This window comes from Microtus pennsylvanicus, chromosome 5 (assembly GCF_037038515.1).
Source record: "Microtus pennsylvanicus isolate mMicPen1 chromosome 5, mMicPen1.hap1, whole genome shotgun sequence".
Taxonomy (NCBI): domain Eukaryota; kingdom Metazoa; phylum Chordata; class Mammalia; order Rodentia; family Cricetidae; genus Microtus; species Microtus pennsylvanicus.
In genome coordinates, this window is record NC_134583.1 from 134399722 (window position 1) to 134417146 (window position 17425).

A 17425-nucleotide genomic window follows, 5' to 3' on the forward strand; every position below is an offset into this window, starting at 1 on the left:
GCCATTTTTTAAATATATATGTTGGATTAATCCAGCAGTATTTGTAATCAAATGTCTTTTAGCAGCTTTTGTTCTTTCCTCAGCCATCAAACAATTCAAAAACTACACAATAACATACAGTATCCAGACTGTATATTTTCCATCTTTATGTGGCTTTATTTTAAACTTTATTTCTTTTATTTTTGATTTTAATTTTTGGCTTTTTGAGACAAGTTTTCTCTGTGTATCTTTGGCTGTCCTGGAACTCACTCTGTAGACCAGGCTGTCCTTGAACTCACAGAAATCTGCCTGCCTCTGCCTACCAAGTGTTGGGATTAAAGGGGATTAAAGGTATGTGCCACCACACCCAACCCCCCCTCCCCTCTCCCTCTTTTAAGGACTTTATCCTTTTTCTTTTCTCTCCCAAACCTACACATATTTTTAAACACACTGTAAACCATTTAGAGGCTTTCTTCATTCCATTCTTTGAATCTATCTTTACTGTATCTCACCTTTTCTGACCACATGAGTCTTTAATTTGCTAACTGATATGGCTAGGAATAAAGCTATGGCTTTGACAACTGGATCCATCCCATTCCTTAGCTTTCTAAGAGTCTAGCCTCATGGCAGAGGTTCTGATTGGAGTCATGTTTATTGCTACAACTCCATGGTGTTTCAAAGTCCCTGCTACCAAGAAGCATGCTATTGGCTATTCATCAACACCATTTAAGTGTTTGGTGGTGGGGCCTCTTAAAAGAGCTGCAAGATTTTTACAGCTAATGCCAAATCAGGAAGCCTCTCTTAAATGAGACATGCTTACCTCTAGCAAACAGAGTCCACCTGAGAAAATGCTGCTACCAAGAAGCCGTGCTTAACTCTGTTCTTTTGCATCTAGAATTGCTTCTCAAACACTCTCATGTTTTAAGTGAATTTAGCTGTCTACGTTGGCACCATTTGTTGACTGAGGTTTCTGTCCAGCCCACTCCCGAAGGCCCGAGACCCAGAAGAAGAGGGGTTGGCAACCCTACTGACATGAAGGAGCTATGGCACCGTGATATGCCCGGCAGAGGAAAGACCAATGGCAAGGGCCTGTGGTAGGCACAGGCTGGACAAGTTCGTGGTTTTCTAGAGTGGTATGATTGGGAGAAAGAAAGAGTGAGGTAGGATGTGGCTTGACCATACACGTGATGGTGGCCAGAATGTTGGCATCTTTCTCAGCAGCAGGAACCCATGGGATAGCTCTAGGCAGGGACAAAATGGATTTTTCTTTTGTTTGTTCTTAGTTGTTTAAAACTCACTTGGAAGAAGAGTGCAGGAGAGCACTCTAGAGGCCAGTAAGGAGCAAGGCGTCTGATTGGGAGATGCTGTGCCCTGAGCCTTCAGGGTGGGCCTGAGCCCACTATGGCTTCCATGGTTCTTGTAAGCTCACTGCAGACCTGAGCGTGAATGAGGGCACCAAACAGAATCTGCAGCCAGAAATGAAAACACAGGGCCCTTTGGGAAACCTGGAATGGGGTTTCGTGCTGCCTGTTGAGACCTGATTCATCCTTTTAAGTTATCTTTTTGTTTTTATTTATGTGTATGTATGTGTCTGTGTGATTGTGCATGTGTACCGGTGCCTGTGTAGTCCAGAAGAGGGCATCAGATCCCTGGAAAGGAAGTTACAGATGATTGTGAGCTACCTGACTTAGGTATTGGAGACCAAAGTTGGGTCCTCCAGAAGAGCAAGTACCCTTAATTACTGATCATCTCTACAGCCTCCTGGTCATTATTTGCTAAATATATTTTTTATTTCCTAAATCCATTTATATTTAGCAAATTCGAAGAAAGTACTGTATTATCTATTCTACCTTAGTGAGTTCAAAGTTTTCTACCTAAACCACTTTTTAAAAATGTGTTTTAAATCTTAAAACATTTTCTTAGATAAACAACTTAAGCGTTTATGTTTCTCAGCCTTATAAACTTTATATCTCTTATGTAAGTTGCTTTTCTGAATTTAGTAACAAGGAAAATACAGCTATAACTGTCTAATCTTCAATCCTATCAAAGATCTGAGAAGAATATCGTACTAGCTGAGTAAATAGGAAGTGCAGAGCAAGCAACGTCCAAAACAATAGAAATGACAGAAACATCTGGCTGCCTGGACAGTCACCCAAAGCTCCTCTGCAATGTTGGGGCTTCCATCTTCAGCCTAGAATATACAACAGACTTTTCTGTGAGGCAGGAATTGAAGGACTGACCTACCTTGTCTTGCTGAAGTTCAGCAATTGCCTTTTGTGTCCTGCTTGACCAATTTGTATAGCACATTGTCTGGAGTTAAGGCAAGGGCAATTTCTTGCCCCAGCAGCTAACTTTGCCACATTGAAGGCAAACTCCATTTGGAGTTTTGTAGCAGCATAAATGAATGCAGACAGATTGTAAAAAATATATACAGCTTTAATGGGGAAAGAGACTTATAGTACCACGGTTCCCGTGGAGAACAGGAGCAGAAGGGGCAGCTGGGCGCACGCCCGCCCGGGAGATTTATAGGTAAACATTAGCCCGAGGTGGACACGCCCCCTAAGGCTGGGCTTAACCCTACAGAGTTTTATCAGTGCCCACCATCCTTTTTTGAAGTACATTGGTGCTGCCAGGAGCAGATTGTCTCACTGTCATGAAAAGCCTTATGTTATTAAACCATATTAAATGCCATATTCTGTAGGTCTCTGAAGTATTTGAAGAACATCATCTATCTAAAATATATCTCACTTTGACCTTGAAAACATACCTACATGACTAAGTTTGTTATAGATGACTACTAACCTACATTTCTTAATTATTCTAAACAGTTTTTAATAATAGTCTTTAATGACTAGAACTTTACGCTATGTTTTAAAATGAGCTACATAGGCACAATACCTTAAACAAGAGTAGAAACATACATACAATATGTTAAAACAAAAATAACAGTAACTTTGTCTTAATAACATCTTTAGGGGACCCTGAGAAAGTTGGGATAACAATCATGTCCTGGGAAATCTAACTATTTCTTGTTATCCAAACTCTGTGTGATGGGACAGCGCAGGGCTTATGTGAAGTAGTGGGTGAGGCTGGACCATCTCAGCTAGCAGCTTTGATGTTGTTCTGGATGCAGAATTTTGAGGAAACTGCGACAGAGGCATTCTGAGAGGCTGGATCACCTGGGCTATTTGTCTTTATTTGAAAACACACAAACGTTTAAAGGTAACAAGTATGAAATGTGTGGAGTGCACAAGTCAGCTAAAGATGATTTTTTTGAAAGATAATTTTTTTCTATGTTTGAGCAGATAAAAGGCATATGTTAACTTTTTAAGTCCATTTGGACTGTATAACCAAACCTTTTTCCATGCCATATGAAAAGAATTTTCACTTATATCCTTGGGCCTCGCTATTGGTCATTCAGCTTTTTATTGAGCCAATTGTAGGGCACTTTAGACAGAGACACATCTTTACAGCACAGATAAATATTCCTCAACACCTTCCCACTCTCTTCAACTTTGCTCATCTTTCCTCTGCCTTTGCTCTGCCCTCTCTTGGCCAGCTCATCCTTTGGGCTTCTCAGGTCACATGTTGAAACATGGCCATTGAAAATTCTCATTTTGCCATTTGTACTGCCTCTGTGACCATCATTAAAAGGTCGAGGGATAGGCTGAGCGATTAATGTGTACCAATATGGCAGCTACCCCCACAGTTTCTAAGGTATAATGGGCGTTAAAAGGAGAGAAACCCAGAGAAAAGGGTGCCCCAAGCTGCTGAGCTCTTCGATGACAGGAGATTGTCTCACACTTGTCCATGCAGATGTCACTGTGTGCACTGAGCCCTGGCTGCCCCTCCCTTTTTTCCTGGTTCATTCTCTATGCCTTCTCAAACAGTCCCTTCCTCCTTTTCACTGTTTCTGTGTTCTGTGCTCTAAGCTGATCCCAGAGTCTGCTTGTCCTTAAGAAGCCGGCCCTTCTTAAGAAGGTAAATTCGATGGTATACATCTGTGGTCAGGGCAGAGCTGGTGTTTAAAGGTTGTTTAAGTTGTTTAAAGGTTGTTTGAGTTACAAGGAACCATTAATGTGGACTGACCCAAAACAGCAAGAGGAGGAGATTTGGCTTCATTTTGAAAAGTAGAATTTCATAACTGATGAAGTGGACCAGTAGGTGAAGGTGTTTGTCACCAAGCCTGATGACCTGAGTTCAGTCCTTGAGAAACACATAGAGTGCACGCATGCACACACACACACACACACACACACAAATAATTGTGAGTTTAAAGTGTTGAGGAGTTCAATTTGGGGCAGGTTTGGGAGGGAAATTGTTCCTACCACCCTTCTGGGGTATCTGCCCAGGGATAAGAACTGTATATGATTTGCAATTCAATTTTTAGGTACTTTTTGTAACCATTCATTATTGTCTTTACAGTGTGTGTCCCTGTTCCCCAGTCTTGTTCCTTGTTTTTTAAGCAAATAAGTTAATAGCTACCTTTTCAAATAATGAGGTAATGTTCCAGGTTCTATTTTTACGGAAGCACAGGCCTTTGATTTCCCATGTAACGTTCTCTCCAACCCCTTATCCTCACAAACGATGCTTGCTGGCTTTGTTTTGCACGTTACTAGGGATGAACTAATGACAAATAAAATATAAGAGCCACAGCATGTTTGAGACATGACTATTGTCCTAAAAATTGTTGGGGTCTTTACATTACATTTGTATGTACATTGTATGTACAGTGTATGATGAGGGTGAGGGGTCACCTCTGCATCCTGTGCATGTGTGTGTACATGCATGCTCATGCTGTGGTCTGCGTGTGGAGATCAGAGAATAAATTCCTGGAGTCAGCTTTTTCCTTCCCACCACGTGGAGTCCAGGGATTGAACTCGGGTAGCCCTTTATCTGCTGAACCATCCCGCTAGCCCCTCAACATAGAAATCCTTGCCAAAGAAGATAGAAATAGAACTGTGCTCTTCAAGTGTGCCTTTTCAGGTTGTCCTGAACAAGCCGTGCTCTCCAGCCTGCAGGGTGTCCTGCTACAGTCCGAGATGGACTTCTGTTTACTCTAGGGTGCAGGAATTGTGCCCTAAAATAAGGTTAATATGCTAAGATTCCTATGCTGCCTTAAACTTTTCTCATTTTCTTCCCATTCTGGTCTTTTCCAAGCAGTCACAGAAAATGCTGTATAAAGCCAGTCCCAGGGCTGCCTTTGTTGAGGAGGTAACTGAGTTAGGGGACCAGTTTAAGAAAAACCGCAAATTACACAGCAACTTCCCCCAACTGGAAGTTGAGAGGCGCGTGAGTACTGCCCTAGATTTCAATATCAAAGGCAGTGTTTGCTCCTAGAGGGCCTTACTAGAGAAAGTGCACACCAGGAGGCTGTTCCGTGGGGAGTCACAACCCAGCCAGGGCAGAACTTGACCTTGACAATGACCTTGGGACTGTGCACTGACCCCTTGAAGCGCCTGGCCTGTGGGTTGCAGGTGCTAACAAGGAAGGGAAGGCTGTGTGTGTTTTGAACTTGGTAGGTTTCAAAGCTCTTTCAGGCACCTTATCCTCTTCAACATGGGCTGTGTTTACCACTGAGAAAATCAAACCTCCTCATTTCCATTTTCCCAAGCCAGCTGCTGACCGAGCAGTGGGGCCGGGAGCTGGAATTAGTGGACTCTGTCCAAGGGTCCCCTGCACACCACTGTGTGAATCCTGGGGCCTAGAGATCATCCATGATCTCTGAGAACAGGTAACTCGTCAGTTGCTTTATCTCGAAGCCTGTCAGTGCTTTCCCTCCATCTGAGGGTCACCATTGTCCAATGAGTAACAAACCTGAAGGCCACACACTTGGCATGCCCGTGTGCTTGCTCTTCCCCAAGCCTTGGCATGCCCGTGTGCTCGCTCTTCCCCAAGCCTTGGCATGCCCGTGTGCTCACTCTTCCCCAAGCCTTGGCATGCCCCCGTGTGCTCACTCTTCCCCAAGCCTTGGCATGCCCGTGTGCTCGCTCTTCCCCAAGCCTTGGCATGCCCGTGTGCTCACTCTTCCCCAAGCCTTGGCATGCCCCCGTGTGCTCACTCTTCCCCAAGCCTTGGCATGCCCGTGTGCTCGCTCTACCCCAAGCCTTGGCATGCCCGTGTGCTCGCTCTTCCCCAAGCCTTGGCATGCCCGTGTGCTCGCTCTTCCCCAGGCCAGCCAGCTAGCCCCTCCAGCCTCCGTCATTTGTCTAGAACTGGAATCAAGGTGGTATCTGCCCTCCTTATGAGTTGACTGAAGGTTCAGGGAGGAGATGCAGCCGGGAGTTTTAGCAAACTCCATGGGTACTGACAAATGTTAGTTATTGTTAGTGATACCTATAAACGGGCATCGGACCCCTTACCTATCCCCTGCACATCTGAACACCAGAAAGTTCCTGGGGTAGGGAACCCTGCATCTGTATTTTAGTTCACACGGGGAACACCGTCTGTAGGACCACTGAGAAGGTGGCAGTGGGAACATGAATTCTACTCCTGCCCCTGTGGCATGTCCTTGAACGCACAGAACCTCGCTTAGCTTACACTCAGGAAAACCCACCCTATTTCCCTTCTGCAGCGGTGGGTGGGTGGTTTTGAATGTCAGTGTGCAGCCCCTGAGAAATCACTGATCACCACGCTTCTGTGAAGAGCTGTCTTGATTGCCATCAGTGAAGTGAGAAGCCTCACCCCAGCTCTGAAGGGCAGCATCTTATAGCACCGGTGTAAAAAGGATGCAGAGGTGAGATCGCTCACCCTTGCTCCTTTGTCCCTCTCTCTCACTGCGGAGATGCTTTGTGCTGTTTGCTGCTGCAGATTCCTTTGCGGATCCTGGGACCAGGGTTCTCAGGCTCCCAGGGTGGACTGGGGAGCGGCAGCTCTCTAGGAATCCCCACGTCTTCAGCAGCAGCTCTGAGCGACTACTAAATTCTCTGCATCTGTGGCATGAGACAGCATTGTTGGACTCCTTCGGCTGTGTCATCCCAGCAGGTGTCTGTACCCCAAGTACTAGTTGGGGGTCGAGACAGTTTAGCTAAAACAGCGAGCTCCGCATTCCTGGAGAGACTGTCAAAAAAAAAAAGTTGGAAAGGAGTAGAGGGAAGGCACTTGGCATCATGCCTGTACCACCTTCACAGCCACATTTTTAAAGTAAGTAAATAGCGTTGGCATCCCTGGAGGTCTTTACGGTCCTCTGGTTTCAAAAGCTCTCCAGGCTCAGTAGGAGGTGCTTAAATCGGTGCGGCCCTTTGTGTATTGGCTCTTTGCTGTGTCTGTTTGTGACTTCCGTTCGTGCTTCCTGCTGTCCCTGTTGCAGGAACATTGCTCAGTTTAGCCACTCACTGTAAACGGGACTGTGGGCTGTTTGCTGTCTGGGACGTAATAAACAGGGTAACCCTGTCTTCTAGTAAACCGTTGCCTGACCCAGGGCAGTTATTCTGCTGTGAGGTTTGTGTAAGTTTGGTACCCAGTGAACGCCCCACTAGGTCCCCACGGGCCTCACGAGTTCATGGCAGGTGCTGAGCCATCCGTGTTCCACGCTGGCCACTCTGGGAGCTGCATTCTCCTTACTCCGTTGAAACGTGACACTTAAACAGCACTGTCTGTCACCGTGGGTCTTCTCTTCACAAAGCAAGGCCTCCCTGACCACACAACTGCCCAGACTGCTTCCATAGCCTCTAACTGGCTTTCTCTAACCCAAGGTTAAAGAAGAAAAAGGAGAAAAATGTCTCTCCATGCCCAGTCAATACCACCCGGGTCCGAGAGCCCGCTTACGAGTACAACATGAATTTTGAGAAGATGGGAAAATGCATCATCATAAACAACAAGAACTTTGACATAACAACAGGTGAGTGTCGGGGACCGGCCAGCCTCTCCTCATCCTCCCACTTTCTCACCTGGCACCAGAGACATTCATCAGAGAGCGCTGTGCTAAGCCCTCTGCCGGCGGTCGGTTGTCCATATCCAGGAGAGAGGGGTGCAGAGAATTTTCCGACTTGAAGGACTGCCGTGTGCTATAGCTAAGAATCAAGGAGACTGTCTTGGTTTCTTTTCCTATTGCTGTCATAAAATGGACTGTTTAATTGGGTGAGGCTAGATCACATGACATCGGCAGCCAGTACTGGCCATCCCAAGACCCATGTGGTTTCGCTTACCATGAGGAAGCGCCTGTGGAGTGGAGGCTGAGTCCCGCCTCTTGAGTTTGCTTCTAGTGCCAGCAGGGCAGTGAAGATGTGATGTTGGAAGGTGTTTTCTGCTTCAGCACCTGGTGTTGGAGCCGCATGCTGCACCTGACCTGACGGGAACCTGCCCTCGGCATTGCCCACCCCCACTCCTTGCTTCACCCCCGGCATTGCCCACCCCCACTCCTTGCTTCACCCCCGGCATTGCCCACCCCCACTCCTTGCTTCACCCCCGGCATTGCTCACCCCCACTCCTTGCTTCACCCCCACAGGTATGGATGTCCGGAATGGGACGGACAAAGACGCAGAGGCCCTCTTCAAGTGCTTCCGAAGCCTGGGTTTTGATGTAGTCGTCTACAATGATTGCTCTTGTGCAAAGATGCAAGATCTGCTTAGAAAAGGTGAGTGCAAGCTACCCTTGCCCGTCCTACCCGCTGTGCCGGGAGGAACCGGATCTGGGCTCTGGAATGTTGGGTGTAGATATGCCACATTGTAATTGTGTGGGTGGACTTTGGAAAGGGTGAGAGAGAAAGAGACTAAGTTAGGTGCCAGATCAGACTTCAAGCGCTGTGCCCATCTCTAGGAGAGATGTGTTTACTCTGCACCAGGCCTTTTAACACTGTGACATAGCATTGACATCTGCCAAGTTCATGCTCATGGACCATGTAGAGTTACAGAGTCAGTCCTAGAAGGATCATGTGTTAGGTGAGTTTCCCACTTGGCGTTGAGCCCAGGTTCATAGATGTCCTGCCGCACAAGCCGTGGGAAGGACACCATTGGGGCACTCTCACACTTGGGGCAGGTGCATGTTCTGAACCTGGAATCATACCTGTTCAGTAGACGGACCTACGGCAGCAGAGGGCTCAGCGGTTCTTAACTACATATCTGGAAAAGAAATATTTTATGTAGCCTTTCTTATTTTCCTGTGAGTTGACTACTTGGGGCCAGAGAGTCGCTCGGTGATTAAGAGTGTATACTGCTCTTGCAGAGGGCCTGGATTTGTGTCTGAGCACCTGTGTTGGATGGCTCACAGCCACCTATTACTCCAGCCCTTGTCTGGCCTCTGCAGGCACCTGTACTCAATTGCATATAAAATAAATCCTAAAAAATATGCATGACTCACCTAAAGTACCTGGGTAAGTGCCAGCACAGAGGCGATATCCCTGCAATTCTAAATCTTTTTTTCCCCATGGCAAATTTGGGATTAGCTAGTAGGTTGTTAGTGTCGTGGCCATAGCTGAAGCCAGTCAGCTGTGTGCTCCGTGACTTCTTTCCTGATTCCTGGATTGATGGCCATCTGCTATTTTTTCTGTTAACTTTCTAGTTTAGCATGCAGAGCAATGGATGTCACGGGTGTTCAGCTTTGTTCTCATTCGACTCCCCCCTCTGCTCCAGTGCCTCCCCCCCTTCCTGCCTTCTTAGCCCATGTATTCCCTTGACCCTTCCCCATTAACGTCTCCACTCCCCTCATGATCCCCTTTCTAGTTTTATAACCTACATACATATGTAAGCTCACACATACGTGTTTACATGCTTTCAAAGCTAGGTTCCACACACCAGAGAAAACACGGGGTCTTTGCATTTGAGCCTAGCTAATTTCACTTAACGCAGTGATTTCTGCTTCAATCTGTTTTCCTGTAGACGTCATGATTTCAGCTTTCTTTACGATTGTACAAAACTCTATTGTGCTTATGGGCCACGTTTTCCTTACGTGCTTTCTGTTGCTGGGCTAGTTCTGTCCCCTGGCTACTGTGACTAGTGCAGCAGTAGACATGGATGTATGTGTGTGTCTGTGGTACGCTGACTTAGAGTCCTTCAGATACATACATATATATATATATATATATACATATATATATATTGTTTCCTATTGTAACAAATTATGTGTAATACAAAGTCACTGCTTTAATCATTTTAAAGAGAGCGGTTCAGTGGAGTTAAGCAGTCACATTTAGGATTCATTTCATCTTCCATAACCAAAGCAACCTGCCAATTAAGCATGTGCCATTTTCTCCCCGCCCCCGCCAGCCACTGATACTCTCCTTTCTATTTTGGTATCTCACCTATAGAAATCCTACAGCATTTGTCCTTTTTATGACTGGCTTATTTTACTTGGCCTAACGTTTTCCTTTCTTTAACAAATACTTTCATGATGCTTCTTATGTATCTCAATTTTAAAATAGTAACTGTAGCTGGATGTGGTGGAACAGACTTTTTATCCCAGAACTCAGGAAGCAGAGGCAGGCTGAATTCAAGACCAGCCTGGTCTACATAGCAGGTTCCATGCCAGCCAGAGCTACACAGTGAGACCCTGTGCCCAAGAAATAGGAACTCATTTGATAACCACCTCTTTTTTATAGACAGACAAGAAAATGGAGGTTAACTAATCTTTCCGGCACCCCAGAATCAGCCCACAGTGCCGCCTGTTCCTCTGCTCCCCAGGGTCCTTTAATAGCTATTTCCGTGCTTGGGTTCTGTCTAAGAGAAATTCTAGAATTCTCCCCAGCAGTTCCAAGTCTCTTCAGGGAGTTGACCCAGCCCGGTCCTTTGAGAAGGGGATACTGTGCTCTTCCCTGGCCCTAAACAGTCAGTTGTTTCTGGAGCCCCAGCCCTAGTGCCTTCTGTATTGACATTGCTTCCCTGCAGCCTCCGAGGAGGACCACAGCAACTCAGCCTGCTTCGCCTGCGTCCTGCTCAGCCACGGAGAAGAGAATCTAATTTACGGGAAAGATGATAAAACGCCGATAAAGGATCTGACGGATCATTTTAGGGGCGATCGGTGCAAAACCCTGCTGGAAAAGCCCAAACTCTTCTTCATCCAGGTGATTTGGGGATGGGGAGCAGTGACATAGTGCCGGGGGTGGTGTGTTTCTGTGCGGTGTGCAAACTGAAGCTGGGCTTTCTGCCCGGAAAGGGTTGGCACGGGCACTTGCTTCATTTCTGGAAGGGGTTGCTGAGCTTCGCTTTGTGATTTGACTCAGGCCGCGTGGCTATCTCTTCATCAGCTGGCTGTTGAGCTCCTAGGGCACGGCAGGGAGCCGTACCCGCAGTTTCAGTTCCAGCCCTGGTGTGATCTCTCCTTTGATATGCTGTAGGCATGCCGAGGGACAAAGCTGGACGACGGGGTTCAGGCCGACTCCGGGTCTATCAATGAAACCGAAACAGATGCCAATCCCAAGCACAAGATCCCGGTGGAAGCTGACTTTCTCTTCGCTTACTCCACAGTTCCAGGTACCCCGTCCACTGTCTGCTGGCCTTACCAATCCACGGTCCTCTATGGACATCAAGGCATGAGAGCTATATTAGTCTCCCACAGTAATTCGTTATGGTTTAAGCAACCCTAACCCAAAATGTTTGGAAATTTGGAACTGAATCAGTATCCTGCTCGGAAATTTGGACTCGGAAGCATATCAGATGTCACACTTGCTTGTCAGAAATGGGGCGCGGGCTCAGCTGCTCGCAGTTCAAGCATGAGGACCCAGGACTGAATCCCCAGCACCCATATAAAAACCAGACATAGCAATGTGTGCTGGAACCCCAGCCCTGGGTATGCAGACAGAGTACCCTGGAGGCACACTAGCCTGCCACTCTAGCTGAGTTGGCAATCTCCAAATCCAGTGACAGATTCTGTCCCAAATAATAAAGTGGGGATCGATAGTGGAAAACACCCAGCATGGACACAGGTGCCTGCACACAGGTGCCTGCACACAGGTGCCTGCACACAGGTGCACACAAGCACATACACATTCACGTATACATACTACACACCCAAAAAAAAGAAGGGAAAAAAACATTGTTCAACCAGTCAAACCCACACAGATGTTCTGATGTCTGGAGCACTTCCTCTCATGCCCAGGCGTGTAGGATAGCAGATGCCCAGTCTTTCCCGGATAAAATGACTCGAGCCACATAAACACATTATCTGGGTGTTCTAGAGGTCAGAGCCCCAAAGTGAGTCGGCAGGGCTGCCTCTCCGCTGAAAGCTCAGGGGGAGATCTGTTTCCTCTTTTTCTCAGCATGTTAGAACCTCCTCTATCCCTTGGTTTGTGACCTCTCTCTTCAAAGGCCAAACACCTCAGGTCTCTCTGCCCAGCTCTGTCCCTCCCCCCCACCACCCCACTCCCGTCTTCTCTACCGACCCCACGAACACACTCTTTCCCCTCAACCTTCCTCCTCTCTCTGCGACTGGGTCTGCCTGGGCAACCCAGAATTGTTTTTCCATTTCCAGTCAATTGTTTTAATGACATCTGAAAAGCCCTTTTAATCATGTAGGGAAACCTAGTCACGGGTTCCAGAGTTAGGTGTGTCCATCTCTGAGAACCATTCTTCTGCCTACCAGAGAATTCCTTCCTCTCCCCAGGAAAGTGGATTCCTGTCCCTTTGTGTTCCTTACTAGGATTAATAATAATAGCAAGACTTTAACAACAAGCAATAAGTACATATAAGTAGCTACGTTATGATAAAAATTATGTCATTTTGAATAATTATAAAGCATCTCCCCCGTCATCCTTATAATAATTGTGTAGGTAATGGAGAAAGTCATTGTTGCTTTAGCAGTTGAAAAATTAATTGAACTTGGGTGAGCCTCAAAAATGTGTCCAGGGTCAAATTTCAGTACCCAGATGCTCTGTATCGTGTCTCAGACCAGGATCATTTATGCTGTGGTCAGGGCAGGTACCCCACGATGCCCTGAATGAGTGTGGCTTCTTGTTATTTACCAAGCCCTGTGTTTCCCCACGTCTGTTCGGTACAAGCCTTTTCTTTGTTGGGCACAGACCCTTGCTGTGTAGGAATTTGCAAAGGCATGGTGTTCGTTACAGTAAATAAGTCGGTGTATCTGGCAGGCTCTACGGGTGGCTTCTGTGAAGATGGTGACGTCACACTTTTAAACACTGTAAGAGAAAGCATGTTGGTCCTCCTTCTCTTGGGAGATTGGCAGTGCGAGGATTGGTAGGCATCATTGTGAACAAACCCAGTGTGGAGTTGGAGAGGCTTAGAGCAAGTCTTGAGGGACTGGAGGAAGAGGGCAGACTCCTCCAGGGCCAACAAGGAAGGCTTTCCTCCGTGTTACTGCCATCACTGACTTCTGAGTTCAGTCACCCTTCTGTTCTAGGTCAAATGCCCAGTGTACTTGCCAGACACGAGACCGAACGGGTCATAGATGTGTCAGCAGACACCTATTTCACGACCAACCGGTCTCAGAGGAGGACTCTTCCTGCTTTGTAAATGGCCTTCCTTCTTCCTCATATGGCAGAGAAAACACAAGAGGAAGCGCTCCGTCATATCTTCTCATAAAGACTCTAACCTTACTGGGCCAGGGGCCTACCCTCCTGACCTTGTTAACTCAGTTCCATGAAGGCTATCACGCTGGAGGCTGGGACCTCAGCATGTAAACAAAGTTTACATGTTCACAGTGCACAGTTCGGTTTATAGCTCAGCATGCGTCAGAACATGGAAAGTACACACAGGAGCCTACTGTGGGCTGTGTGCGCAGCCAAGCAGCTTGAACTCTGCCCTGATAAAGAAATATGAGGAAAAAGTCCCAAGATGGCGTCTGTACTTCACACCCAAGATGTTTGCTTTCCACACAGCCTGTGCATTGGTGACTTTGCTGCAGGAGGGAGGGAGATGGTCTCCAAACACCTAGGTCCCACTGGGCTGAGAGTCCATTCTTCCCAGTAGGTGGCACAGCTAGCAGGGTTGACTAATGGATCCTCTCTCTCTCTCCCTCTCTCTCTTTTCCTCTCCCTCTCTGGCTGAAGGCTATTACTCATGGAGGAACCCAGGAAAAGGCTCCTGGTTTGTGCAGGCCCTCTGCTCCATGCTGAACGAGCATGGCAAAAAGCTGGAGATCATGCAGATACTGACCAGGGTGAATGACATGGTGGCCAGGCACTTCGAGTCCCAGAGTGATGATCCCCGCTTCAACGAGAAGAAGCAGATCCCCTGTATGGTCTCCATGCTCACCAAGGAGCTCTTCTTCAGCAGGCCCTTGAGCATCCCTTCCTGCTGAGGACCAGCCGCCACTCACTGATGAGTCCAGTGCAATTTTCTAATCATTTGGATGCTCTCAAATGTTCAGAAATGTTAAAGAGATTTAATTTCAGGAGAGTATGTTGATTTAGCAGGGAGGAAATCTTCTGGTAATGTCTGATATTCTAGGTTTCTAGACTTTTTTTGTTTAATAATTTTGTTCATTGGATAATTTTGTACTTTCCTTTTAAGTTTAATTTCTTGTTCATATTTCTTTTACCTGGTCATCACATTGAGTGATGAAATGCTATGAAAATGACCTCTAGAGAAAACTCAGTGGTGGTGGCATTAATGGAAAGCCAACATCTTAGTCAAGCTTGGCCAAGAGAATTTCAGTTCTTGACAAACAAATACAGCTACGATATTCATCGACCTCTCCTGGAAAACGTGGCTGTTGTGTAGAGTTGGCTAGGACAGATTCTTATGCAGACCTTCCCAGGGAAGTGAAAAAACAGTTCATATTCTAGGATGCAAGACTCAGTCTAGAAAACCAGCTATTCTAGGTGCTCCAATGGGAAATTCACTTAAGAGGGTGATTAAGAAAAAGAGCCAAGCAGTAGCAATCTACCTCGTGTGTGCCTGAGGCCCCAAGAGGAGGCTGGTTCCCTGGTCATCAGTAAGAACTGGGTTAGCACTGCCTCCTAAGAGCCAGGACCGCGGAGGGTTGTGGTACATGGAGCCCTGCCAAGGACAAAGCCACTGTCTGAGATAGAAACCGAGCCGGAGCTGATTCCGATGCTGAGATATCCCCAGGCCTCCCCAGGCTTGTCCTCCTGTCCTCACCAGCGCCTCACCATTCCAAGGAACCTGCAAGCAGCTAGTGAGGCCCCCAGGGACCGAGGTCCCTGAGATGCAGGGCATTGAGCCAGGGAGTGGGTGTGACCGTGGCCCATATGTGAGCTTAGCTAATCAATCCCCCTGTATGCAGAGCAGTTTACCTGTTCATCGCTCTCCAGACCATCCACACAGGTGCTGAAGAACAATCTGTTTCTACTGCATATGCAAAATAATGTTTTCGTATTTCAGATGCATCTGAGATTCTTTCAAATAGTCCAAGGTGGTTTTTTTGTTTTTTTAGAATAATTTTTTGTTGCCTCTGATTCTACGAATGAAGCTTAGGGCAAAGGTCTTAGCGCTTTCTTTTCAAGGCGCCGTTTTCTTAAGAATTTGTTCGTTATACATTTCTGTTTTTTCCATCTAATAAGTGTTAACAAATGTTCCTATTTATTAATTAAAATGTGGTTTAGTAACTCCTAACTGGCCCTGACTGCTTTTTTCTTGAAGTTATTTCGGGCAGAGAAATTAGAGAAAATTAAAAAAGAAGACGAGGAGGAGGAAGAAGAAGAGGAGGAAGAGTAAGAGGAAGAAGAAAAGAAGAAGAGGAGGGGGAGGAGGAGGAAGAAGAGGACGTAGTAGTAGTTGTAGTTAGGAAATGGAGAAGATGACCCTGCTGACTTGGTCTCCATACAAAGTACAAACATTTATTCTGAAACTAGAGCACAAAAAGTGTGCAGTCGCCTAGAAGTCAAATCATTTCATAAAAAGGGATAATTAACCTGTAAAAGCGTTTGGGATGGACTACCTCCTATTAATTTGGGGTTGGGAGGAATCAGTGTTGTAAAAGTAGCCTTACCCACAAAGCAAATTGTTTAAGACCAACTTGTAGAACTTGTCCCTGGTCCCTGCCATCAAAACTACACCAGATGGTCACAGTTGAAGTAGAGACTATGACCCTCCAGCTACCAGAGTCTACAGGTTGTTGTAAGCAAAGTGGGCTAGTGTAGAAATAAAGGCATCCAAGTGTATGAACTGTTCATATCGGCCTAGCCATTGATTTTATAAGTTCTGCCAAAGGGGAAGAAATGATCCCAAGGGCTAAGCTTTGATTATTTATTGATTTTAATGAAGTAAAGCCTTCTTTTTGCAAATTATTGACAACCAGATTCATTTCTAAAATGAAATTATACATCTGTAATTGTGCTCATGAGTGAGCTAAATCAAATGGTGAGAAATGGGGCCAGTGCTCTCTCAAGTGGAGTCACTCGGGGATCCCCGTGTTTCATTAGGCACCACAACCACCAAGCTCACTTCTCTTGCACATTATTCAGTATCTAGATTCTCTGCATCGATTGGATCTCTAGTTCACTCTCCACAGGCACATAAGTGATGTTTAATCCGTTACCACTTTGGGCTTCAGTGTCCATTCTTGTCCACTTCTAGTGCGGACTTTCTCCTTTTCATTGCAGAAGCATCTCTTGGTTCTTAGAGGCAGCTAGAGATAGTTTGTTCTATCTTTCCAAATGCTGTGGTTTGAATGAAAGACGACTCCAGAGATTCGTGTAGTGTTCAACACCTGGTGCCCAGTTCCTGGTGCTGGTAGGGGAGGGCGGGGAGCCTTTAGCAGACAGAGCCTTCCTAAAAGAAGTATGCCGCAGGGAGCCAGCTTTGGGGGTTTATAGCACTGCCCCACACAAACCAGAAGGTAAAATGAACCCTTCCTTCTTGAGTTGCTTTTGGTCACGGTATTGTTTATCATAGCAAGAGAAGAGTGACCCCTGCTTATGTAGGTTACAAACAGTGGCTACTGCAGGTTGAGTGTGTAGTATCTAAAATATTGCAAAATGGTTTCATGTACTCAAAAAGTCTGGGATTTGAGATCGCAGGGATTAAGGATCCCTAGCTAATAAAATCTATCCAAATAATCCCAAACCTAAAATTCTAAAATCTGAAACACTTCCGATTCCAGCTTTAGCTTTAGCTCAGGGATCTACAACCTGTACTTTCAACTCCTTAAACCCTGTTAAGAAAGCATCCTCATTCTTGGGTGCTCATAGAGACAGTTTGCTTATCAAGATGAGATATCCTCTCCCACGTGGGCCCGGGTTCATTCATAACTCTATGGCTGCACTTTTTTTTGTTAGTGTGGGAGTCGTGCACATGCCATGGTGTGCATGTGGCAGCCAGAGGATTGCTCTGTGGGGTCCGTTCTCTCCTTCCACCTTATCTGGCTTCCAAGGATCAAACTCCAGATGCCAGGCTTTTCCAGCAAGCATCTTTACCTGCTGGGAGCAGTCCTTCCCAGTTCTCATTGGTCTGGAGAACCCAGCTTCCCTTGCAGGAGAGCCCTGTGTCTTCATCACTTGAGTTTGCCGTGTGCGGTGTTAGGAGGGAGGCGGTGTTCTGAGTGGCGTCTGTGGGCACCATGCACGCAGAACTGGATTTCTGCCTGTTCTTCCTCA

The 17425-nt window shown here is 46.4% G+C and overlaps 1 protein-coding gene across 4 annotated transcripts in view; it reads left to right on the top strand.

The window, feature by feature from the left end:
* Casp7 (caspase 7) overlaps positions 1-15443 on the top strand; it is a 34565-nt gene extending 19122 nt beyond the window's left edge. For all 4 annotated transcript variants that reach the window (XM_075974499.1, XM_075974497.1, XM_075974498.1 and 1 more), the window contains 5 exons: positions 7674-7819; positions 8426-8554; positions 10800-10975; positions 11249-11384; positions 13916-15443. In XM_075974499.1, coding sequence (XP_075830614.1) covers positions 7674-7819; positions 8426-8554; positions 10800-10975; positions 11249-11384; positions 13916-14166 — 838 coding nt within the window. In that variant the 3' untranslated portion in view covers positions 14167-15443. The remainder of the gene's footprint in view (positions 1-7673; positions 7820-8425; positions 8555-10799; positions 10976-11248; positions 11385-13915) is intronic.
* The last annotated feature ends 1982 nt before the right edge of the window (positions 15444-17425 follow it).